Genomic DNA, 27,495 nt, shown 5'->3' with positions numbered 1-27,495 from the left:
TGACATTTGAAAATTTGTTTACCAGCCTCTGATTGATGTTACACTTGCTAACAGATCACAAGTTGACCAGTGTAGGAACTGTACACAAGAACAAAGCAGAAATTCTCAATGAAGTGTTGTAATTTCAAAACAGAGAATTGTATAGTACAATCTTTGAATTTCAAAAAGATATAACATTGGCCTCATACATGGCAAAAAACAAAAACAAAAACAAAAACAAAAAAACACCCAAAATGGTACTACTGATGTCAACATTGCACTATGATGGAAAAATTGGTGTAGAAACCTTGACAAACCTGAAGCCTGAGTTGGTAACTTTTTACAACAAAACCAAAGGTGGAATAGATGTTGATGAGTTATGCAACAACTATGATGTCACTTGAAACACAAAGCATTGGCCAATGGTTGTATTCTACTTAATCCTAAATATGCATAGCATGAATAGTTTAATAGTTTACAAAGAAAGTAACAAGTATAATGTATCATGGAAAAATGGAGAGATTTTCTTAGAGAATTTGGATTAGAACTCATAAGAGATCATTTACAGCAGAAGACGAGTAAAGTATTTCTGCCCAGAGAACTACAAGAAAAAAATTAAATTAGAGAGCACACTGCTGAGCTCACAGGTGGACAGGCAGGTACAACATCACAAAGACTTACTATGACAACAAGGAAACCAAAAAGATGTCAGCTGTGCCCTACAAAAAAGGACAGGAAAACAAAACATATGTGCTATCATTTTGATACTTGCGCACGGAACACTCAGTTTTCATGTGTGCAGACTGACTTGAGTGTGATAACTGGAACAAAGATTATTTCTGTGGTAGACTTTTGTTTGTATTTACATTGTAGTTCACATAGGTATTTATTTCTGATGTTTTTTTCTTAGGTTTTGTAAGCAAGTACACAGCTGATGTAAAAATGTAGATGTTTATTCTAAATATGTAACACATATTAAGAATTTAATACTTTATTTTACTGATATTTTATGTTCATATTAACTATATATTGTATAATATAATAAGAACTTCCTGAAAAAACAGCAAGACAAGTGAGATTTCAAGAATGTCCTACAAAAAAGAAAGGAAAGCTAAGTGCATGTGCTGTTGATGTAAAGGACACATGTGTATGGAATGTGCTGTTGTCAAGTGTGAAGACTATCTTAGGTATGATAATTGAAATGAAGATTATTTTTGTTGTAGATCTCTATTGGTATTTTCACTGTAGTTCATACAGGAATTTTATTTCTTTTTTTTGTTTACTTTGTAAACAAAAAAAGTCAATGTTAAAAAATTTGATGCTTTTTCATAAACACTCAAAAAATTTTTAAGATTCAATACTTTAGTTTTTGTTATTTTTCCTGTTAAGTACTCATTTTTAATATAATAAAACTCATAAAATTAAAATTAATAATTCATCAATACAAATACTTCTAAAGAATAGACATGGGTTTTGTATGCTTCAGTATGCTTCTTTTAAAAAAAAGTTGCAGTAATGCTCCTTAACCCCAAAAATCAATAGTTTTCATCCTGTAAAATAGGAATAATGATAGCATCCTTTTGAGGCCATTATGTGGCTGCAGCTTGTAAAAAGCAAAAAGTCCTTCCTGTTCCTCAGGTATTTAAGTCCATCTTGAACCTTGGAATATGACTGCTATGTGTTGAATTCTGTATTCCTAAAAATTATATTTAAAAATGTTAACCTCTGTTACAGAATGTGACCTTTTTCAAAACAGGGTAGTTACAGATGTAATTAGTCAAGATGAGGTCAGTAGCTTGGTTTCTAATCCAGTAGAATAAATTTCTTTATCAAAAAGGGGAAATTTAAAAATACCTGCCGAGAAAACACCATGCGAAAAGATGTAGGGAAAAGATGGCCATCTACAAATCAAACAGGGAGTCCTAGCACCAATTTTCCCCACACAGGCCTCATAAATAAATTAAATCAGACACAAGTTAGTTATGGCAGCCCTGGGCAGGAAGTGTCAAGTAACTAACCTGTCTATTTATAAATGGCTATGTGATAATCAACCCAGCCCAGAATGACCAACACCACATGAATCTAAAAAGTAGAATTTAAAAAGCTGCTTTCAAAGAAGTTGAAAGTAGAACGGTGGTTACCAGCTAAGGGGGAGAATGGGCAGGGTATGGGAAAAGACTGACCAATGAGAACTGAGTTACAATTAAGACCAAGAAGTTCTACTGAGCTATTACACTATAGTGCTACAGCTAACAATCATCTACCATATGCCAAGCAAAAAGCTATGTGAAAGGAATCTGAATATTTTCACCATTAAGAAATGGAGAACATTTGAGGATACAGATATATTGAATGTGACTTAAACATTACACAATGATATATGCATCAAATCATCACTTGTTACCCCATTAATAGGTACAATATTTATGTTTTTATATATCAGTTAAAAATAAAGTTGATTTAAATAAAGATTCATATTAGAAATCATGCTTCCACATCTAGTCCAGAGTTTAAGATTATCAAATCTAGAATGAGTTTGTGTGGTGTTATTAGAAAATTTATGTGTGGCGTGCTTTTTGACAATGGCCTAACCTACTTTAGTATGTACAGTCATGGTGTGTGTGGAGGGGGAAGGGTGTGTGAAAAGTATTCATAGGAAAGATATTAAGGGCCAAGAAAAATTATCAATAAATCTGTAGTAGTAAATACTATAAAATTCATTTAAAGCAACAGTTGTATCATAATTATCAAGCTCACAGTGTACTCTATCTGTGAAAACAATAGCTAAGAGAAAGGTATTACATAGGATAGGAGAAAAGATAGCACCTTCTACAAAAGATTTATATCACAGCATAAATCTTTTTTCTGGTAACATAATTCTTAAATTTTTTCAACTTCAACTTCTTTTTCTATAAGAAAAAAATTATCCTTTGGAAAAATTGAGTTGGACACCTATAATAGTCTTTTAATCATCTGCTTCGAGGAACTCTCTACCTGTCAGTAAACAATGGAACAATTGATGTTGTTCTTTTAAAATTTTACAGCCCTTTAGATCTACTTCATTTCTGAGTTCCAATTTAAGCTGTTCAGTTTTCAGAAGATTTAACCACATGTGTCCATAGCTACTAATTCAAATATGAAATCAAACCTCTGATTCAATCTCTTTTCCCATTTATCTTCAGACCCCAAATGAACCAGATGTTGCAATTATTTCAGTATGAGGTGATTTTTCTACTAACAAATTGGTCACCAATTTCATTTTCTATTTGTTCTAAGAATCTAAATTAGCAGAACTGTTTTGTTGCTGTTGCTCTATTTCTGTTGTTGTGGTTTAGCTCCTCCATTCTAAAATAGTCCTCTCAAAGGAAATATAGTTCGTTTTGCCACCAAAGCTTTATAAATTCAATTATGAATTTGTAGGTAAGATACTTAGCCTCTTTGGTTCTCCATTTCTGCATCTGTAAATGAGAATGATAATCATACAGAATTGATGTGATATTAAATAAGTAATATGGCCAAAATGCCTAGAATCTAGTAAGAACTCACCAATGTAAATTTGATCTCCATTCCCTTAATATTGCACATCAAACAAATAGAAACAATTAGATGAGAGAGAAATCCCACCATCTCTACCCTGTGCACTTGCTCATGTGTGCTATCTAGCAATATGTTTTTTTAAATTGTTTTCTAGAAATGGACCGAGAGAGGCTAAATAGGAGGGAAAGGGGACAAAAAAAGGTATTAAGATGTGTTATGTGCATGTGCCACCCCCACACAAGGAATGGAAACATGATGTGCTGTAAACATGTACTAGTAAAATTTTTTTAAATTACATCTTCATGTTCTTCTAAATCCCAAACTCCCAATATTGTATTAAATTCCATCTTACTTACTCATGAAGATTATGCCAGAAATTCTCCCATTTTTTCCTCCATTCTTTAATATCCTAAAATACTCTTTAACTAGTTATAATTTTAAAAAACAATTTGTATTAAAACATGTTTATATTAAAAGATTACCTGCAGAACTTGAAGTGAGAACTCTTTTGGCAGTAGAGCTATGTCCAGCATTTGGTTATAAATTATTTTCATAAAAATTATTTTTTCTTTAATATATACAGTTTCAAATAAACATTTGATGTTTTAAACAGAACAAATCAGTATTTGCCTCAATAAAGAAGTGTCTATTTTTCAGGTTGGGGTAATTTTTTGTTCCTTTCTCTTCATATGCAAATATTTCTTCCTTTTTAACCTACACTAACTAAAACAAACTTCACACTCCCACTTTTTCCCATTCTCTTTTAAACTTATTAAATTAATTATTTATGCTCAGGAACTTCTAATCTTCTTGCATTCTTACTTAAATATATTCCAATATGTAAGACCCCTTACCACCCAACAGAAATTCATTTGCAGAGTCCATCATTATATCTGCTTACATGCATTTTCTTCATTTAACTTCATTTAACTTCCAAGCCAACAATACTAACAAAAATCTGGGTTTGTCTTCTATTATGGTTTAGTGTTAGGTGTATTTCAAAGGCCATATGCTAAAGACTTGCACACCCAGCTTGGTGCTACTGGCAGCTGGTAGGAATTTTAGGAGGCGGGACCTCCTGGAAGTTAGGTAATTGGGGTGTGTACTGGAAGGAAACATGGGCACCTAACCCCTTTCTCTGTCTCTTTTGCTTCTGAACTGTGATGAAGTGAACAGGTATTATTTGAACACATACTTCTGCCATGATGCACTTTCTCACATGGAGCCAGAAACAATGGGGCAAAGGAGTCATAAACTGAAACTATGAATCAAACTGAACCTTTGTCTTTATAACTTTTTATGTCAGGTATTTATTACAGCAATGGAAAGCTGACTAACACATCTCACATTTAATTCTATCTCAATGTCCACTGTCTTTCCCTTTCTTCTCTCAGGCCTCTTAAAGTTGGAATTTCCCCATGGATTCATTCTTCAAATCTTTTTTTCCTCTATTTTCAGTGGGTTCCTTTCATTCTCACTCAACCTCATGACTTTAAAATCTTTATTTTTTTTTCTATCTCCACCTAGACCTCTTTCCTGACCTTGATTCAGGAAGCCTGTTCAGAATACTGGTTCCTGACACCTATACTTGGATGTCTGAGCATCATCTCAAATTAAATGCATCAAAAACTACAGTTATCATTGTTCCACTGTGTCATTCCCCAAGCTATTCTATAGTATTTCTTTTCTACTCTAATTGAAGGCAAGTGTATTCTTCCAAATATTCAGACCAAAAACCTAGCATCCTTCTACATCCCACAACAAACTGATCAAGAAGTCAAAACATATGGAGAATCTGCTACTTCCATTGATATTACCTTGGTGCAAGCCTGGACTATGCTTGGGTCTTGCTGCACTGCAACATCTTCCTATTGCTCTCCCTGTTTCTCTATGTTCTCCTACAATCTACTCTCGATACAGCAGCCAAACGGTATTTGAAGAAGGTAGTACAAATATTTTGACCTTCATTGCCTTTCTCTTACTCCTTTTCAGATAAGCTGTGTTCCTAATTGTTGCTTAAATATGCAAGATAAATTGCCCCTTAATATTTTTACGCTAGCTCTTTGAATTTTCTCCCAGAAATCCACCCCATTTCCTTCAGGAATTCTCTCAAGAACTATTCTGACCATCTTACTTAAGATTACCTTCAACCTCTACATCTGTATTCTTGATCTTCCGTATTTTGTTTATTTCTTGCCTTCTTTCACCATTTAAATTCAGTTGATTCTTGTGTTTACTATATAAAATCTGCCTTGCACTAGGATATGAGCTTTAAGTGAGCAAGGATTTTTTTTCTCTTTTGTTCACTAATATATCCCTCATGTCTAGAGCTATAATTAGTACAGAGCAAGCACTCAATACATACTTGTTAAATTGATAAATTAGTTAGAAATATATAAGCCAAAAGAAAGAGCATTTTGGAATATAATTCCCTTTTAAAATTCTAAACACATTGACATGGAGAGGATTCATTATTATACATATTTAATTAGGGAAAAAATCACTCCCTATGTGAAACAAATACACCTTAAATCTGTGGAAAATGTTGTTGAATAAGTTCAATATCACTTCAAGTGAAGCCTATTAAGCAAAGCATGTAGCATATTTTTGAAAATCAGGAAGAAAATGCTAAAGTAGTAAGTAATTATATTTAGATCACCTATAAAGATTTTAATCTATATAACAAAATTGGGTTAAATAAGCAATATCTCACAAGTGGAAAAATAAAATAAATTTTGTATTCATCTCAGAAAAGCTATCAAATTATAGTCAAAGTTCTGAGAAATACAAGGCTGCACAGGTCTAGATCATCCAGGAGCCATTCAGTTTGTTCTGGATTCTCTAGGTCCGTTGTTCCTCCTCATATTTATTGCCTAACATTTGCCCACCCTGATGTTTATTAGCTACTCTCACAAGAGAATATGTAGAGAAACAAAGGGAAACTTAAGCAAGTTAAAGCTATTCCTTGATAGCAGCCAGAGGAATGTGCTGGGATCTTGGTTTGGACAGTAAGAAAATATGTACTATTTCCAAAATATGTGTAATTTTAGAAATGGGTTACAAGCATTGTTCTGACCCAATTCTTTTAACGTGAGCTCTGGATCTATCTAAACTTTTGTGAATTCAAAGAATGAAAAGAACTCATGATATTGAATGCAAAAAGAAGAAAAAGAGGAAGAGAAAAAGAATAAGGATAGAGAGATCATTGACTATGTTAATGAATCATCCCTAGAAGGTAAATCAACATAATAAAACCTACTATGGCCAAGAATTAAGGCTGTATCTGCCTCTACTGGTGCTATCAGTAGACACTGGGTTAAAATAACCAACTTCTCAGAATCTACTTTCTTGTTTGTGAAATAAATAGAAATATATATTTCTCATAAAGTTGATAAGTAAATGGATAAATAATGCAAAACACCTAATATGCAAATGTTCACTATGTCCAAATACCAGTTTCTATCACATTATCTGACCAATTTTTACCAAGTGTTGATATTCATTTCAAGCATTCACTGTGCTTTTCAATTTTGCAAGGATAAAACCCTAAAGAAATATTTAGGTGATAATTAACATTTGGTTAAAACTATCTTGGGAAATATGAAACGATAGATTAAAATGTGCAACTGGGACCTGTTTTAAAATGAGAGGCAGCCTACTGATGAAAGAGTGTTTCTTTTTTTCAAATGCACAAGAAAATACTATAAAAGCTCTATTTAAAAACTACAAAATGATACCTCTTGGAGGAAGGAAAATATTTTCCTCCTTTTCTACAGATCAAAGTGCAGAAAATATGTTGTTCTTTGTAGAATTACTTGAATGTAAGATCTATGGAAAGAGGATTCTCTGCCTCATTCATTACTGACTCCCTTTGAATACAACATGGCTTATAATTGGCAATTAGGAAATACTTCTGAATGAACACAGTATGCACAGACTATAGTGTACTTGGCACAGGATAGGAGTCCATCTGCCTCTACAAATGACTGTACACACTAACAAAAAACAAAGGTAAATAATGGCAAGCCAGTATTTCATTAACACCTAGAAAAAAGACAACACAATTATTTTTATAGTTTCTGAACCACCATTTATAAAACATTGGAACTCTGCTAAAGAATGTAGTCAATGTGCAGCATTTGTTAGTACAGGCATAAATAAATTTGAAATGGCTAGTAACTTTTGGAGTCAAAATAATAATGATTTGAAGTGACCAAAGTAGACCCTTCATGTTAGAGAAGGAAAAGAGTCAAAGGGGTGGGAAGAAAATTTCTACTACTATATTTAAAAGTAGACGTCTAAACTTTCATTTTTATTTTTCAAACACTACTATTTATATAGAAAATCACACTTACACTTTGTTATAGTGTACCAACAGATAATAAATGAACAGAATTTATTTATAATAGGATATATTAAATTCCCAAGCAAAATACTAAAGAATGCTTAATTAAGAATATGAAAAAGCACAATAGAACCAGGCAGCTTCAAGAAGTCTATAGATGCTGTTCTCACTCCAATTACAAATTAGTTCAAACTTTGCCAAGGTAAATCGTACAGTCTGCATACCTCTTTGCCAACTGATTTATAAAGCTGATGGAACCAACAATCCAAAGAACAATGAAAAATACATTTCTAATAAATTATTTTCTCTCTAAAGTTGTATGGGAGAAAGGTCACTTACTAGCTTACTATCTTACCTTTTGGTGACCTTATCTTTTTCTTGATCACACGTATTTTTATGCATTGTACTCTATTTATGCATTCTTCAATAGCATCTTTATTTATGACTTTGTGAATCAACATTGTTGTGATAGGAGGTGAAAGTCACTTAGCTAATTACACATACTTGATAAGCTGCATAATAATAACCACTGCTGTATTGCACATTAGTTGAAAGCATGTAAATTACTGCAGTTATTCTCATTTGGGGAAAAACAAGAGACTTTTTTAGTTGTTCAAAAACACCCTTGTGTCTTTGATATTTATCTTTGTAAGTACACTGTGTTTTAACCTGAATTCTAGCCTCAATAAGACAAATAAAGGGTAAGTTCCATTCTACCAGTATTACCAAGAAATGTTAGAAAAAAGTCAATTTAATGAAATAGTTTTGATCCATAGTTGAGAATATTATTTTAGAAAGTGTGTTCCATATAATGCAGTCACAGTAAAACAGAACAGTTTAGACACTCCCAGCCCCACAAGGATGCTATAATGAAATCTGACTTGGTCCAGGCTGGAGATTAGAAGTGCATAGAGTGATAGAATATGCAGGAATGGAATATTAATATGACTTCTGTATGAAGACTAGAAATTCCACAAAGTTATGAATAAGGTCAAAATAACTCAGATGATTCTGCCATAGAAATTCATACTCTCCTATGAGTGATTTACTGAATGTTATATAAAAATGGAGTGTGGACAAGCTACATTCAGATGCAAGCTTGCAGCTGTCATTGTCTACATTTGCTCAATCTGGCTAGAGGATGATTTGAAGGTTGATTTAATTGTAGCTTCTGAATCATGTTCTTCCCTAAATTCTAAGTTGTTTAACATAAATATAAAAATGTTGAAGTAATTTTAAGAATGTAAATATTTAGCATAAAATCTAAAAATCTCATTCTCTTCACAAAGACAAACTGAAAATGAAAAAGGCCTGGAAAAAATACAATTTCTCAATAATAGTAATTGTCAAATATTTTTGACAAATTTACTTTTTAGAAAATAAAATTCACAAGATGTTCAGAAAAAGCTAAGAATAAACAAACAAAAACAAAATTTGTGACTGAACTGAGAATATTTTTTCTTTTCTATTTTTAGTACAAGGATCGAACTCAGGACCTTGCGCTTGTGAAGCAGACGCAGTGAACTGAGAATTTTGAAGAGAAACACAAGTTTACATCTGGTCAGGAAAGTTTAAAGCTCTTAAAATTGAACGGATGCTAAGGCAACATTGTCAGCGTTCCTTGAAGGCACCTTGATATATTTGTCTCAAGAAACAAATTCCAGCAGAGATTTATTTCTTGCTGATGCTACCAGCACTAAAACACAAGGCACCACCAATGAACTTTGCCGAAGTAACCTACTCATACCTCCCTTTATCTGCCTTACTATTCCTAGCCAAACTTAATCAAATTCCAACAATCACCTAACCATTCACTTCACAGCATCAGCAAATCATCCTTAGGGAGAGTATCTTGTTGTTCCTCTGTAAGCTTTCAACCCATTTTTTAATTTTCACTTTTATACATACCTCCTTTTCTACATATTTTCTTGCCGGGCTTTCTGGCACATTCCTTGGATATTCTTTTTACTGAAAAATGAATAGAAGACTAGAAAATAACATGGCGCTCCATCACAGACCGCCGGAACATGCAATGCTATCTAACTCAATACACTCCTGCAGTGACTGAGTGCGAAGGATCCCCGATTCGTTGAGCCTGCACATGCAATGAGGAAATGTTGATGCATCTTCTCAGAAGTCATTTGGTAGGAAATGGAAACTAGGAGCCCATTTCTACCTAATTATACGTGCTGTGGAAGAAAGAAAATGAGTAGGCACAGGAAAAAATAAGAATAGATACACTGACACACATAAACCAAAAGAGCACCATGCAAGCATGTAAAATATGTCTACATGCCAACAGGAAAAGCCATGCATGCTACCAAGTACACATGAATTAATATTGTTAGAACTTAGAATAGAAAAAAATAAATAAGTATATCTCCCTGTTTTTCCTTCAATAAACTCACCATCCTCGGTTGGGACATATATGTTTAAATACAGGCAGTCTTCACTCTGGTCTTGCACATATGATGAAACTACATCCAAGTTATTAGTAAACCACACAGGAAGCATGACTTCTGGCAATCTGCCATCAATAATATTCTGGGGACACACAGGAGCAAACTGAGTGGCATTCCTGATATCTGCCCACGGAGATGGTGGCTCTGGAGGCTGAAAACGATGTTCTCCGGTTGGTGGAGCTGCGTATGGAACCCCAAGAAACTGAATAACAGGCCCCAAAATTTCATTATTGAGTTCTTTCTTAAGCCCTCTTATCTTGCCAAAGTTGGTAGTCACCAGTGGATCCACATCATCCAATTTTTCTGAAAGCACGTGGGCAGCCTGAAGCAAACTTCCCAACATACAGAGAGTCAACGAGGCACCCAATCCCTTGTGTACCAAACATGCCATCACTGCTCTCCAAACATAATTTGGCCACATGCATCTGGCAAGTGCCATGGTCCCACATTAGTTGTCTAGTTGTCCGGTTTCAGTGAGGCAAATGTATTTATATCCACTTGAGAAAGACTGGATATTGCTAGTTATGCCTCCAATTTTTCAAAGGTGAACTTCTGGAGAAAAGCTCAGAAAGCTCTTCATGCAGCAAGCATCTCCCATTGATTTCACACGTATTGAAGCAGCATTTTCAATCATCAGTGTTTATCAGACTATATCCTATTGACCATTCTGTTTTCCATAGTAGCAATGTGGCAGAGTGGCCATTGACTGTAGATTTCCTTCTTATAAATCAAATCCAGTTAGCTGCGGGTCTATATCCTAGAAAAAATAAAAATAAATCATTAGTACAAACAACCTAAAATAGACAGAGTAATAATTTGATGTTTTACAAGCTATGGAAGTACATTAATAGTGGCTAGAGTCAGGTGAGTTAAATACAACTGTGAAAAAATTATGGTTTGATGTGAGATGACAGATAAAATAACTGATTATTAGATTATTGAGAGACTTGCCTGCTGACTTTATATATGCTTAAGTGGAAGCAGGCCTTGTCAAAATATATAGTTTCAGGAGCATTTCACAGTAAAGTATTTTTAAAATACTTTAAGATTGTGTGTGAAATTTTCCCTTTATTGATAGTTCAATCATTTCATGTGACTACATGATTAATCAAAAGATAGACTTAACATGAGAATTCAATGCCAGAAAACTTTTTAAAAAAAAATTGTATTGCATTAGTGGAACATAAAATCTATAAGACACACACACACACACACACACACACACACACACACACACATACACAGTGGTTTCCAGTCCCATGTATGTGAGAACCTGAAAATTAATGCGAATTCAGCTATGATTATTTAAGTATAATTACCTCATAAAGTCAAGTTCCTTACTATCTCTCAAAAGTTTGCATAAAATATTGGTCATAAATCTCCTACTTTAAATTTAGACTCAAGAACTTAAAAAAGAAATGGCAATCAGCACAATTTGAAAAAGAGAAAGAAGTTGACCTCATTTTTGCAAGCTATAATTATTTTATCATTTAGCTATATATTTTAGGTAACAATAAATTTGAAAAGTGTAAATGAATTTCTGAGTCAAACTGAATATATTTTAAATTACACATTTTCTTCTCACTGTCTGTTAGAGATCAAAGAAAGAATTTTTGAAAGTGTGGTAATTTAAAAGAACAATCATACCTAATCATGACATCTTGCATATTAACACTAATCAAACATCTAACACTGTTTACTCAGTTCAACTTGGAACCTTCAGAATAAGTTGTAACATTCAGTGCAGTACAATTCACTAGGCAATCTCACATTGACTGCCAAATAGCATGCAGCTCAGAAAATTTGTCTTTTCTTGTTCAAGCAACCTTTTAAAGTGCTTACTTTGAAAATAATAGTGTTGATTTGTATTAGAGATGGTTCTATCCTGTCATATTATGGGAAAATTCCTGGAGAAGTGCTGGTCTGGCAGTGAAATTGTCCTGACTTTGTATTATTTAAAAGGAGACTGAGAAAATTATATAGGGCAGTAGGAGATTTGCTGCTGGCCTGGCATTCCTTTAGCTCTGAACAATCCATCACAGAAAGCAATAAGGAGGTAAGTGTCTTTCTTCAAGAACACTGCAGTCTGTGTTAATTCTTATGCTTTTGCTGTGAAAGCATATTAACATACAAAAGACAGGCTTAGACCCTTCCTTCTTATGTTCCAGAACTCCAGCATTTATGGAAGACTTAGCTTTGCAAACCCATTTCGGTAGAGTGTACTATACTTATTCTTGTGTAGAAGTATGTTGGGCCATGGTACATCTATGTATCTGTCTTATTTTTTGTTTAAAAACCATCATTTTGACTCCTAAAATAGAGTCCTGTGGTGAGGCCTTGAAAATCTCCATCATCATTTTTTAGTCAACATAATTCTCAGGTACAGTGATTTCTAAAACTTTTTCATATAATCTCAATAGTAATAAAAATACTCCCTTGTTTGTTAACAAAATAATTCCTTTTTATACCAAAAAATTCTTAACTGTGTGAAGAATAAAGACACTACTGTTTCTTAGTGATGTGCTATTTTAATACAAATTGACGGAATTCCTCATGGCATTGTACATTTTAAAATTTTTGTGACTTTAGCTCCAGAGTTTACCGAAATATCCCATTTTACATTTACTTATATAGGGAAAACAAAAGATTTTCCAGAAGTTATTATTATAACAACAAAAATCATTTAAATCTAATGCAAAATTATGGCTTATTTCAGTTATTGAAATTGTAAAAGAAATATTACTAATTATAAAAATTCTCAAGTTTGTTGAGAATTTATTGATACTTCCTAACTATAGGCTAAATGATTAGCTTTCACATATTTATATTTCATTTGCAAAAATCTTGTTAAATGGATTCGTTATCTCTTTTTACACATGAGGAAATGCGACATAGTTTGAATATATTGGACAAAATCATTCAGCTAATCAATAGAAGATCCTAGAGCCCATTGTCATTGATTGAAGGACTATCCTCTTCATCATTTAATAACATAAATTCTCAATTCACATGCATTTTCAAATGATTTCATTCTAATGTTTTTATAATTGAAATGCAAACATACTGTAAATATTTTGTGTTTCCTCACAATATGGAATCTAGTTAAATACTGTGACAATTGTACAGAAACTGAGAATTCTAAATGCTCTACCTTATTTCACCATTTCTGTTCTATGCTGAGTGCAATAATATATGGAACTGTACAAGATCATGTTAAAACAATGATTTGTATAATGATTTAGTTACTTTTTAGTAACAAAATAATTCATAACAACTAAATGCCCATTTGCAAATACTGATAAATGAATGAGGAAATACGCATAAATTGGGAAATTTGTGTCAGGGAAAACAAAGCATACAGACCTAAAATATTAGCATATATAAATCTCAAATATTTTGAAAACAATAAGTTGTGGAATATTAGAGACAGTAAAATATTGTTTAAAGAAAAGCTAAAATATACAAAACAAGGTATACAAAGTATACAAAATAATGTTATATTTTATTCACAGTATATATATATATATATATATATATGTGCAAGAGAGTTGTCACCTCTGAATAAAAGGGGAAAGAATGAAATTAATTGTAGAAATTAATTAAATGATATCAATTAATAATTTATTATTGAATATAGTGAGTTTGAGAAAGTCTTAGTATTTGATCTTGTAAGGTAGCATATGCACATATGTTTTTATTATGAATTTTCTGTATTTCTGGATATTTTAAATCCTTTTAAATTAATGCAGCAAGACAATGTGGTCAGAAAAGTACTAGTAATCAATCTAGGCAAGTCAAATATCAGCCTATGGCTTCACACAGAACCAGCCTCCCCTGCCTTCACAGTTAATGGAGCTAGCTCATAAATTCTTCTATTACCCCATTCCCTGAAGTAAAGTATGTATGGTTCCATTAAGCAATAAAATAAATAATAAGTTATATTTAAAAGTGCATGATAAATGGTAATATATTATCTGACTCACATTAGTTCATTAAAATAGCTGGTCCTTCTACTACTTTGCTGCTCCATGATCGAGATAAAAAAAAAAGTAGAGGGATCTGTCTGGGACATTAGATAATTACAATGAGTAGACACATTGATCTAGTTTTTCATTCACCTAACAAATATTTATTGGGAATTTACAATGTGAAAGCTAGTGTGCTAAATGTTATGGAGAATGTAAAGACAAATATAATCCACTCATTGCTCCCAAGTAGCCTGTAATATTATAAAGGAATAAGTCACATAAAATGGTTCTAATACAGAATAGTATGTGACAAGTGTTCAGTTCATATAGGAATGGGGGGCATGAGATCAGCAGGAGGTCTCAAACTTCTAACTTCATATTTTTTACCTTTTAAAAAATATTATCTATTTAGTCTCTGTTTTGTTTTTAGTGTTTGTTTTTATTTGTTTTACTTTTGAATCAAGCTCTCTCCTACTGAATTTCTTAGGACCCCCCTCCCTACCCTCTATTGGGGATTGAACCCAGAGTCTTCATGTTGAGCAATATCACCAAGGATTTATATATATATAATATATATAATATATTATATATATAAATTTATATAATATATAATATATAAATATATATATTTATATATAATATATAAATATATATTTTATAGGATTTGTATATAATATATATTTATATAGGATTTATATATGATATATATAAATTTATATATATCATATATAAGTATATATAAATTTATATATAATATATATAAATACTTTTTTTTTTGAGACAAGATCTTGAGAAGTCACCAAGTTGTCCAGGCTATGCCCAAACTTGATCCTCCTGCCTCAACCTCTCAGATTACCAGGATTACAGGAGTGTGGCATCATGATTTGTTTGAATTTTCAAGGATTTAAACCCTTAAAATAATTCCTCCTAGTAGATTCTATTTTCTTTATTATACAAAGGAAAAAGAAAAAACAATGTTCAGAAGTTTTCTGTACTTGAGGCCACCCTACCAACAGATGCCAGACTTGGCATTTAAACCCCTCCCTCCAGCTGATCCCAGACTGGAGCCCACACTCGCACTGTGCCCCCTCTACCATCTCCTCCTTCCTCTGATCATAGAGCTGAATCAAGAGTGCAGAAGATGGCCTCGTTTGATCTCAAATTTTTGATGACTTGCTCATCCGTTGAATGATTGAGAAAACACTGTGAGATTTTATTTGAGATTCAAGAATAAAATTTATTTTATAAGAATATTTGTAAATACATAAATAAGGAATAGTAAGGAATATGGGGATCAACTCTATTCACTAGAAAGGAATAATGCTTTCTAGCTATGCATCTGTGTGTTACTTTGTGGTCAGATCACATCAGCCTGTCAAGGTGGTTAATAGTAATAATTGGATTCAGTGATGAAAGCTAAAAAAAAATTTGATTGAACAGTAACTGTTTCAGTGGAATGCCCTGGTCTTCAATGGGCAAGTCTAGCAGCTATGTAGGCAGAGAGTACTTACAATACCAGCTCACTGTGGAAAACCTGGACACCCCCACATCCTGGTGTCCTATGTCACAATGTAATTCATGCACACTGGTGGTAGCTCAAGACCTGGAGACTAAGGATGTTCTGTGTTACCTAACACTGGAAGAACAATGAAACTTAATTCTGAAATTTTCCATTCAAAACATCACTGTGCTGTTACAGTAAATGTGTTCTTTGCTTATAGTAAAATTGTCCAATGAGCATAAACTGAGTTCTTTTAGCAACTGAACACTTAAAGTAACTAATGTGTAACTAGCTCACATAGTAAATACTTAAAAGTAGAATGCAATCATCAAGAAATGTTGTTAGGTTTGGTTTTAAAAGAAATGGATTAATAGAAGAGTGCATGAATTTGGAAGAAACTGAAATAGGTTTTGAGAACTGAGTATGATTTGGGCAAAGACTCAGGGCAACAGAAGGGATCCTAGGCAGAGGACACATTGCAGGGGTAGTGTGAAGAATGTGTATTAGACTCTGTGGTGCTCACACTCCCTGGGGGCAGCTAACTTTCAAGTGTACTGCTTCTTCTTGCTTCACGGCACTGCCCTCTCAGCTTCCAAGGCTTCTTGTAGAGATAAGTGTGGACTGACAGATTGAGTCCCTCACTCCTGTCAAGTCTGGTTCTTCATGGCAGGTCCTAGGAAGCTTCTTGCAAACAATCACATTTCTCAAAGTCTTATATTTTCCCTGGAAAAACTGATGTATGACAGAAAAGGAAGAAAATGCCTTGTTTAAAGAGACCATAGTCCAGTTTAACCAGAACTCAGAAAAAAAACACACACAGGATGAGCAGTAGATGAGGCTGGAAAGGCAGACCACAGCCACATCAAGCAGGCCCTTCATGAGGAGACCAAAGTGTTTGGATTTTATTCACTGAGTGATGAAAAGCTATTAAACATCCCTATCAGAGCAGGGGTATTATCAAATTTATTCACAGAAAAATTAAAGTGGCAGTATTGTGGAGAGTGAGCTCCAAAGTAGTGTGATCAAGATCATCAGATAAGAGAAGTCAATACTTGAACTTCTACTTACCATAATTTTTTGCATAAAACAAAAAAGAAAAATTGTTTTGCTGGTATGAATATATGATTTTAAACCAGCACCTGAAATGGTTATGTGATGTAAAATGCACATTAAGACATCATAAGTAAAGGACAAGAAAAGGACAGAAACAAAACTTTTCTTACTAGCTCTTCTTCAGCTACACTACAAGATTAAAACAGTGAATATCTAATTGAAAATTAAGAAATAAGAAAAAATTGGGAATGTCAAGAAGATATTTTGAAATTCGGATTCTTGTCCATTTCATTTCCTGAGAACTATGTTTGAAGAATCTTTGTGCCCTGACATATTAATGAGTAATAGAGTGATGGGATCAGGCTTTATAAGACCTTTAATATTGTGTCTTTATCTTTCTCATCTTCTTAATGTCAATTTTTGAGTATGTTTCACAATCTGGCAATACAGACAGTTTTGAGAAAATGACAACAAAGCAAAATAATACAGAGAACCATCTTCTTGGCAAGTTGCGGCCAAAGCTTTTTATGTGCTTAATGTCATTTAGCTCTCACAACAGATTTATAAACTAAGTGTTCTTATGAGAGATGAAGAAAAGGCGGCTGTAGGGAGTGAGATAACTCTCACAGAACCACTAAGCCAAGTAGAGACAGATTTCAGAAGAGATCCAGGACTGCCCGACTCTCAAGCGCATGTCCTGAACAGTTATGATGCAGGATACTGTGCTTACACCCCAGTGAGATCAATTCAGTGAAGCCATATGCTCACTGAGGTTTAGTATTTCAGGAGAGTGGCACATCCAGGACATCAACAGAGAGAAATAAAAAAAGACTGCTGATCAGCTTGCTGGGGTTAATTAATAGGCATAATTTGCAGCAGCTACAAACAGTGTGATATTGAAACTTTTTCCAGCAACATTTATAGCCTGCAGCAGAGACTAAGCGATGAAAGACTGGGGATAAGGAAAGCAAGAATGGTAGAACTCCAAGTGGCAAAGCTTGTAAGAAAGGATAGTTCTAGTGCTGGTTAGATAAACTATATCTGAGTTTAGGGGTAAAGCAGTACTAGAGAGTATAAGAAGAACAAAGTGAGTGCATAAGAACCAATGGTTAGAAATGATATACTCTGAGATAGTTATATGAAAGCTCAAGATCTTGATTATGACAAAATTCACAGCATACCACAATGCTATTAGCTACTGACAACTGATGTGATGACAAGTATATTCTTCCATGAATGTCACTAAGTAATAACTGGAGTAATGACAAGTACTATATACTGAGGCTAAACATGAAGTTAACTGCATTGTCTCATTTAATTGGCCCTAAACACCATGAAGTAGAGATTATTATTATCATCTCCTTATAAGATAATTAAGTTCAAACCAAAAATGCAAAGGCACTGGAACACTCTTCACAGGAAAAAAGAGAACGGTTTATGGATACGGTGAGTTCCAACACAGAGAAAGAGATAAAGTGAAAGAATGAACATGTTCTAAGGATGAAATTTGTCTCTTGCTCAGTTTTTCCTGGGGCTTGCTTCTGGGAAAGGGCTGGGTAGGCCTCAGGACATTGCCACAGTTATGTTCCACTCTCCTTTCCTCTGTACAACACATAAATGGTGCTATTTGTCCCCTTTCCCCTTGGGCTACTTCCACTCTAATGTACCTTTCTGGTGATGTTAAGAAAACAGCAGGGAAAATTGAATATTTAGGGGAAAGGCAAACTCAAACTTGACAGTAACAGGAGAAACGACTTTACCTAGGAAAATATTTCAAAGGGTAACAAAGAATATAGCATATGTACATCGTAGGTTTACACCTAAAAGGAAATTATTTTTGTGAATTAACAGTAAGAATGGAAAGCAGCACTCAGCAGGGACTCAAGTGCTCAGGAATCTGTCCCAACTTGCTTGTTAAGATCACCCCTGGGGCTCTCTCAATAGCCTCTGCTTGGAGGTCCCCAGGCAGCAGCCCCTAAGGCCAGACTCAAAGATCAGTACTTTCTTCTCTGATCTCTCCAGCCACAAAAACACTGCTTTCCCTCATCTCGGAGTGTTTATGTCTTTCTTGCAGCTGAACCTATAGTACTTTTTATCACAGCAATCGGTAATCTCTGCTTCTATTTTTAATCTTAACATTCAGCCAATATTTAGTACCAGGCATTGGATGGGCAACATGAAAAAGACAGAAACAATGCTGGTTCCCATGGAGACTAAAATTCGATAGGGAAGGCAAATTTTATGTGAATCAATTGCACAGATAACTATTTAGTCACAGATACTGTACCAAGGAGGATAATGCAGGTGATTCTGAAGTAATATTTCAGAGTATGGAGTGGGAAGGAAGGTCTTTCTGAGGAAGTGTTCTGTACATTGGGTCCTGAAGGATGAGTAGGAGTAGTTTAGTGAAGATCAGGGAATAGAATATGTCATGTGCAACTGGATACCCAAATGCTATGGAAAACAGTGTAACTTTGACAACTCAAGAATTGATAGGCCGTCTTCTGGGCATAAGATCTTATCCTAATATGATTACAATATGTATAATCACAAAAATGACATGATATGCTTAGTCTTACTACTGAGGACAGAGGCTGTATCTCTTGAATTGTTTTCAATAATCATCCTTAGAATAATGTATTTCATTTGAAGTTTTCAGAAAATATTTCTGTATGAATGACCCACCAATTTATCATATATTTTTTCATAAATTAACTCAGCCTTTATTGTTTTTATCCTTCTGTGCTCCCTGACCTCTGTAGAGGTATTAATTTAATGAGACTTGAAGAGGGTGTGAAACAGAAAAGGTATAAGCAAATTAAACTACAATGAAATTTCCTTATCATGGGATGTGTGCAAAGATTATCATATAGCCTGGTGACTAATTCCTCTGTTGTTTGACCCAAACTAAACAATTTTTTTAAAAATATCCTAAAAATTTATTTTAATTTTAGAGAGAGGAGGAAAACTGAAAACACCATTTAACATAAAATATCTTTTCCTATTTATTCTGAACCTACTCTCAAGCCGAATCTCAAATATTGTTAAATCTAGACTCTACTTAGAAGTTCCAACTTGCCAACAAATGGGGTGAAGGGTATGAGAGTGGTAAGAATCAACAGAGAGACTTTTTTAAAAAGTCAAGGCCAACACATTTAATGTTCATGTAAAATACTGCAGGACACATTTTTAAAACCAATTGGTGACCCTGTGATCTCCCAAAAGAAAATGAATAATCACTCAAGAGCTCAGAAGAGACAGCCAGGTAGAGCCGATTACTTCCCTTGATATTAAATTGAGGCTTTTATCTGAAAGGGGCTGCCTTTGGATCACAAGTCACTGCTTCCAAAAGCAACTTAATTATGCTTGCCAGCATCTTTATAGAGAAGCTAGCAAAACCTCAGTGCAGCACTACATTCTTAGTTCACTCTTTAAGTTTATTTTAGTTCCTAGCGAGTTGCTGGTGCCTGGGAAGAGTGGAGAATTGCCATTTCTGGGGCCCTGCTTAATTAAAGTTCCTCTTTTTAGAATCCCTTGTTGCCAGAGAATAGCTACAACTTTGGCAGAGGCAATGGTGAGTTTGTGAGCATGGCTCTTTGCCAGAGTGTGTCAGTCTTGACCCCTTAGAGGATGATTAGCAGAGAGAGTGTAGTTAAACTTTTGTGCCCATTCAGTCCCAGGCTTCTGCTGGAATTGGTAAGTACTATAGTGACTATTGTTTAAAGAGTAACTGGCTACTAGGAACTGGACTGAGACCACCAACTCTTTCTACATAGGGCATCAAATAACAATAATGGCTTCCTGTCACTACTGACCTGGCAGAGCTCAACCAGTGGCTCAAAGGGGAAAGAATATTATACTATGCCCAGATTTTCTATTTTTGGTTGATATTACTCTTCCATTATAAGAAATAATAACGCAATAATACAGAACAGAACCTTGTCATTTTGTGCAGCACATCACCAATACAAGAATTTAATATACATACGGAGTATAAATTGCTAAATAATTTATCACTTAAGTGAAGTAAGAGACACCTTGGAATTATAAGGAATTAAAGATGGAAAAAATCTTAAGATGTATAAGATCTTAAATCTTGAATTTTTGGTCTTTTGACTAGAATCTCAAGCCCTATTATATTTCAAACTTTATTGTCTTCATTGTCCATGTTCTGTCGATTTAACTCAATGCTTCCAAAGTTCTTTGAGTTATATTTTCTTTGTGGTAGAAGATAATTATGTACCTTTCACCAAATCATAACAACAGAAATACTCTTATTATATAATATCTTAATTAAATATTTTCTGAAAATAAGTTCACTAGATATGAAGATTGCTAAAGTTTCGAGTATTATTTACCTTGTTTTAAAATTCAGTGTTTTAAATGAAATCCTTTCCACTTTTGGAATGTTGTACATTACTTCAAAATGCTCATCAATACAAATGACTACTGATTGTATGCCTTGAAAAAGGCAATGATGAAGAGACTAAGTATTAGTTAATTGGAGAGGTTGCATATTTTGTTGCTAATCATTCTAGGCGTTGGGGAGAAACATTCACAGCTTTGAACAGACCAGACAAAATTTCACTGCTATCTTGGAAATTATGCAGACTGACACTAAGGTATCATTTCAATATGTAAAATGATTCCATCTTCAGATGTTATTGAAGAGTTCAGCTTTGTATGATAGAAAATTTTGGCATAGGCTTATTGTAACATATGCATTAGAACTCGTGGTACAGCTAAAGAGGTGGTAAAGCTGGTGATTTTTTTTCACCCATAAGAAAAAGGATAGACAACATTGTCACTTGTGTAAAGTTTTGGACAGCTAAGTAATACAGATATAAATTTAAAAAGACAGATGCCCTGACTTGAAACATAATGGTTGCTGAAGTGAGTCTCTATTCTTTTTAGCACTATGGTTAACTATTAAATGGCTCAAGTATTATTTTTATTGTAACAAATCTTGGTTAATGTCATATACCCTAATCACTGTTTTCCTGCTTAGTTCCATTTTAGGAGGGATAGTTATCCGATGAGAAATCTTATACTAGTGATAATCACAAGTTGGTCTTTATCAAATCAGCATTCCTTGATTTCATGTGTGACCTTGTTGAATTTCACAAGCATACTGAGTATTTCTTATGAAAATATGAAAGTATTCTCCAGGACTATTTAAAAATGCAAGTAACAAAAATTTCAGTTCATTTAAAAACATTATAATTAACTTATTTTCTGAAGACCCGACATTCATTGGGCATGTCAAGAAGAAGAAATGATCACTATACTTATATTATACATAACTGATGCCAAAAATATGTATAAAGCATAAATCATTGTATCAGTTGAATGTTTCCGAAACAGCAATATCACTGCCTGACTTTTGTCACTACTTATCTGTTATTTTAGAGGCAAAAATGTAAGAAAAACACATTCAAACAAAATATTTGCCCAAAAGTCTATTTCCTTCACGACTTCTGTTCTCCCCTACATAAAATGCCATCACCAAATTAAAAAATAAGCAAACAAATAAAGCATTGTGTTTACTTCTAAATTATACAAAAATAAATCAAATTATAGCCATGGGTACATTAATTAATATGCAGTTTTCTCATTAAAGCACCACCTACAGCATCACAAAGGGACAGCATGGACTTCAGCAGGTAGCTTTCATTATAGCCCTCTGTACCACTATAAAAGCAGGGTACAGGAAAATTTACTATATGGCCTGTCATTGGTGAACTAGTACTATATATAAAAAGTGTGGCTAGATATATAATTAAAATACTAATTAAAATTTCTGTGTAAACAGAAGAAAACTAAAAACACTATAAAAATAGATTTTTCTACTATGTAATTAAGTGAAATCTAAGCTCATCAATTTAAAGCCAAGTCCTAAGATGTCAACTGCCTTCAGTAGGTCTAGGTTCAGGCTGAAACTTTATTTCCTGTTATGTATCACTGCGGTTTTTCATTTTACATCTGTAGTAGTAACTTAACTTGCATTTGTACCAAAATGAATTTCATGCTCAACTTGTTTTTCTTAATTAAACTTCCTTTAACAGTTCCTAATATGTGTATTATTAAAACTCATTAGTCCCATTCACGCTTGCTTGTCATTTTTTTGGCTACATATTCGTATATTGAAAAGCTTTGTTACTATACATAGGAAAAAAATTAAATAATAAATATGAGGACCTGAAAGTTTTATGAGTGTCAGGATGAGAGAGTGCCTGCAAGGCCCATAAGGTTTCACACAAAAGAAGCACTACTGCTAAAGCTAACATGCTGACACATCTCTGATCTATAAAGTCTGCAGTAATGGCAGCAGTAAAGCACTCCGCCATTGACTAGAATTTCTCTTACATGCAACGGAAATAGGCACAAAAGAGATTATATTGACTGTTATAAAAAAGAATTCATATAAAATTCCCCCAAAAGTTTAATGTCTAATAATTTCAAATGCCTAGGAGTGATTTACTAGTTTTCTCTGAATTCAGTTAAGCTTAGAGTTGGCAGTCATTCTCTTTCACAGGAAATTGCTACCAAATGGGTATGTGGGGTTTTTCTGTTTGTTTGTTGGGGGGCATTTGAAAGCAAAGATAATTTACAGCCTTTTATAGCAACATAGCAATATTTGACATGGTCAAAATGACTTCATTAATAGCAGAACAGAAATACCCAAACTTCTTACTATCAAGAAATCATTCTCCTTAGAAACAGGGATGTGGTTATTCTACTACATTAAAAGCTTAGACACATCAAGATATTTTAAATTATCTTTTGAAAGAAATGAAAAGGATAAAGTTGATTCATCATGAACATTCACTACTTTAATTCTTCCTGTTCTGGGTTTTGAAAGTTTAAAAATTGAAAATTTAAATTAATTTCATATGTATGGTTTGATTGTTTGTTTTTGCATTTCTCAGTAAAGCAAAGGAGGTGGAGGATTTGTTCTTTAGTATACTACATATTAAATTTCAACAAACTGTTAAAGATTTACTTCTTTCAATTAAGAGCATGCAATAATTTCATTTAAAAAAAATCAGTTAATGTGAAATAAGATTTAATGCAGTAAATCATTTAAAAATCTTGGAAGGTGCAGCAAATATGTTAGCTTGACCTGAATGTTAGGTCAATAAAAACACATAAAAGGCTTCCAAGGAACAGGTGCAGATGTCAAGCAAAGCTCCAGGGAGGCAAGAAGAGTTTTTCCATAGTTATAAGCTTTGGGAAACCCAGTGTGCTATGGCCTGTCACTTATGTTACAAACTGAGTTTGCAATTCTCAGAATTCATTGAGGGTTTTTACCCCTTTACCCAAAATTACCACATTTATGTTACCCTGATGTAAAATTAAAACAGCTGATCAAAGCTACACTTTTAAAATCATCATGATCAAAACCATATATATGAATAAGATAGTCCAAAATGTAATTAATTTTCCAAGTGACCTGTTCAGGTTTTAAACAGTTCTTAAAGTGGCTCACTCCATTAGAGAGAACATTTATCTAACTGGATACCTTGCTCTTCATTTACTGGCAATAGCTGTTAAAATGTGTTTGTGTGTGTTTATTTTCATTGTTATTAGCCTTCAAAAGTGTCTTTGCAGCCTACAAGGTTTAGCCACAATTTTTTTAAGAACTGCTATAGAAATGAAGAGGATATCAAACAGATGATACCAAAGAGTAGGTCAAAGTTTCTCCTTTACATTTCCCTTCCTAAAAAAGAATGGGATGAGAGAGAAGAAAATATCAATTATTCTTCACAAAAATATTTTCAGTCATACAAATACACACTGAGTTAAGTCTTTCGCTTTAGCACTATGGCACATGAAATAACCGCTGGCTTAATGTTTTCACAATATGAAAGTAAACTGACCTCCTTTTCATGTTTCAAGTCCATTATTACTTTCGTATCAATAGTTATATTCTCTATTAACCTCAAAAGAGAAATGCCAGTTCACCTACCACTCACCTTCCTTACTTGTTTTTAATCATCATTTAATATGTTGTTAGCTGCCTCTGCACTAATTTAATATTTGAAAGGAGATACTAATTATTGCGCTGTGTAGCCAGGATCACTGGTTAGCATGTACCAATACACAGAACGTCCATTCTTCTAGTTCCAATGTGCACACACCCACGTGACTTAGAGCAGTACAAAAAAAGAGGCAAAGCTTCCAGACATCTTCTTGAAACTAGCAGTTGGGCTTGCAGAAACTATTTCTTGCCATTTCTACAATCTTTAGAAAGTCATATATAGTCTGCAGAGGAAAAAAATAGGCAACTTTTCCATTTCAGAATTCCTGGGAGACAACAGTTTTATATTTTGCTATTTAATCTCAAAAAGATAAATTTCACATGCTTGCTTTCAAATTAGATTTGAAGATACACATACACATACCCATCCAGAAAAAGAGTTTGGTAAGAGTCATCTTGAAATAACGAGAACATCGCATGTACCTGGAATTCCTAAAATAAGTACGAGAGTATAAATGTGCTTCAGATGACATTGAAGAGTTGCCTTTCGCTGAGTTCACACGTCATGGAGAGACTTTAATGCTAAAGCCATGAAGGTACATGCATATCTATAAAATTTGTAAACAGAAACCTCTGGAAAAAATATCTAATCCTTTCCTTCAAAAGATTACAAAATGCCGCATTTCATATTTTAACACAACTATTTGCATTGTCTTTCAGTGCATTTGAATGTCTGACAGTTTAAAATTTAACGAATTGACCTTAAATTTTTAAAAATCTGACTAAATAATGATCTGAAGTGTCAAAAGCTATAAAAGGGGGATTTCGTTCATCTATTTAACTCATCAGTCCATGCTTATCCATGCTTTTATATGAGTCAGTTCTTTATATGTAGTTGCTTTGAAGCTGTGTAGACTCCGAAATTGGTTAAGGATAATATGTTTTGCCAGATTCTGAAGCAACTTCACTTTCTCAAGTCAATTAATATTCACTTATTTGATTAATTTTAATCTTATATCTGGGGGAATTGATGTCCTTCTACAAATAAAGACGAGGTGTTCTGGCCAGCAACAAAATTTTTAAAGGAAAAAAATTCCTTACATTTAGACGCAAGAAATTACAGTATCTAGAAAGGCGCGCACACCGCTCGGTCAGAAAGAAAAGCCAGTGGCTGGCGAGGCAGCCAGGGCAGGATGCATCAGAATTGCAGTCGCTGCCTGGCGAGCCCGCCAGCCTGGGCCCTCGGAAAAAAGGCTGCAGAGATGTCTGGGGCCCCTCCAACTCAAGAAAGTTACCTCCAACTGTATTATGGAAAGTCATACAAGTGAATAACAAGACAACGTGTGGCCAGCCACCCGCTTCTCTGTCTCTGTCCGATGCAGTGATCCTGTAACCCCTTAGTGTCGGGCTAAGGGGGGGGGGTGGAAAAAGGGGGAAGAGAGAGGGAGGGAGAAGGAGACGCGGTGCACATTGCCAATCCCCACCCCCAGCCCCCGCCCCTGCAAAATTCCCTCTAGAAGCTCAGATCGCCGCCTTAACCGCGGAGGAAGCAACAGCGATTTCTACTTGGGCTCTTCCCTCTGCACATGCAGGTTTTCCAAGCACCGCTGCCTCCTCTCTTTAAAGTATCACTAAGGAAAGCACTGGATCCGGGAGGGATCTCCCAACTGAGAGATTTCCAATGCAAACTTGAGAGACTGTAGGGCTGCTTAGCTCTCCCTCTGACGCCGCGGAACAAGGTTTTTGAGCTCGATCTAGGTAGCTCCCCAGCGATCCCCCGAGATGTGCGAGGTGGTTTTACATCTCGCCTTCTCTCCCCATTTCCCAGGCGCCGAGTCCGCATCACCTTCCAGGCAGTGGCACACAAACCCAGGCAGCCCCCTCCCAGGAAAAGAGCCACAAACTTACCCTCAGCACAGTAAATCCACGGAGGGAGCCCCCTCATCTTCCCCTATTCCCCTTCCAATAATTCAAGGAGACAGTTTGCACAAGACTTCGCCGTCAAATTCAAGCTGAAATGGTCAAAGTATTTATCAGTTTCTAGATGCTTTTTTATTTTAAATCTCCAGCACCCAGCAATTCTTGTTTCAGTATTCAAGATGCTTCCTTTTTTCTTTAAGCAGCCGCAACCCCAGTTTTGCACACCCCCCTCTTTTATTCACCCACAGACACTTCCAAAACGTCTCGATTGATCCTTTTTTCTTTCCAGATGCTACCACGATCCACAGTCCTGGGGACCCAAAGCCACCTCCGTGTAAAACCGACCATCAGGCAAGAAATACAAATGATCAAACAAGGTTACTTCTTTCAGCTGCAATCAGATAATCCTACTAATCCAATAGATTTATCTCGATTGGAAATTGACCTCAAAAATGAATTCCCACCGCCGATGTCCAGTAGAACGATTTCGTAGCCCTGTTCGAGTGACTGAAAGAACTGTGGCTTCTTTCTTTCTTAAAACAAAAATCTTTTTGGATTCTGGGTGCACAGCTCGCAAAAAATGCCGAGGACCCTGGTTTTCCCCTAACATAGGTTTCTACTCTAAATCGGTGCAGAATGAAAAATGGTACAAAGATACCCCTAGTGGCTCCAGGCGTTATTGCAGGGATCTCACTCTTTTTTTTAATTTTTATTATTATTATTTTCCCATCCACTTGCCTCCCTTTTTT

At 34.5% G+C, this 27,495-nt stretch overlaps 2 protein-coding genes across 16 annotated transcripts in view; one reads left to right on the top strand and one right to left on the bottom strand.

Moving 5' to 3' along the window:
• Nlgn1 (neuroligin 1) overlaps positions 1–27,495 on the bottom strand; it is an 860,706-nt gene that overhangs the window by 657,676 nt on the left and 175,535 nt on the right. For 6 of the 15 annotated variants that reach the window (XM_087186519.1, XM_087186517.1, XM_087186521.1 and 3 more), the window contains 2 exons: positions 10,270–11,080; positions 9,770–9,829 (listed from right to left, as the gene is read on the bottom strand). In XM_087186519.1, coding sequence (XP_087042645.1) covers positions 9,770–9,829; positions 10,270–10,762 — 553 coding nt within the window. In that variant the 5' untranslated portion in view covers positions 10,763–11,080. Of the gene's footprint in view, positions 1–9,769; positions 9,830–10,269; positions 11,081–26,734; positions 27,457–27,495 lie in introns of those variants that run through there. The other 9 variants (XM_013071633.3, XM_021254281.2, XM_087186523.1 and 6 more) reach the window with 8 other exon arrangements.
• Positions 26,844–27,495, top strand: part of LOC101699488 (arginine/serine-rich protein PNISR-like) — a 118,846-nt gene continuing 118,194 nt past the window's right edge. The window contains 2 exon segments of the mRNA XM_021242748.1: positions 26,844–26,852; positions 27,036–27,235. Coding sequence (XP_021098407.1) covers positions 26,844–26,852; positions 27,036–27,235 — 209 coding nt within the window.

Source organism: Heterocephalus glaber, unplaced genomic scaffold (assembly GCF_053883595.1).
Source record: "Heterocephalus glaber isolate CG9 unplaced genomic scaffold, H.glaber_assembly_v1.0 deba00001504, whole genome shotgun sequence".
NCBI lineage: Eukaryota > Metazoa > Chordata > Mammalia > Rodentia > Bathyergidae > Heterocephalus > Heterocephalus glaber.
The sequence above is the reverse complement of the archived record's forward strand: the minus strand, read 5'-3'. Positions and strand labels throughout refer to the sequence as shown.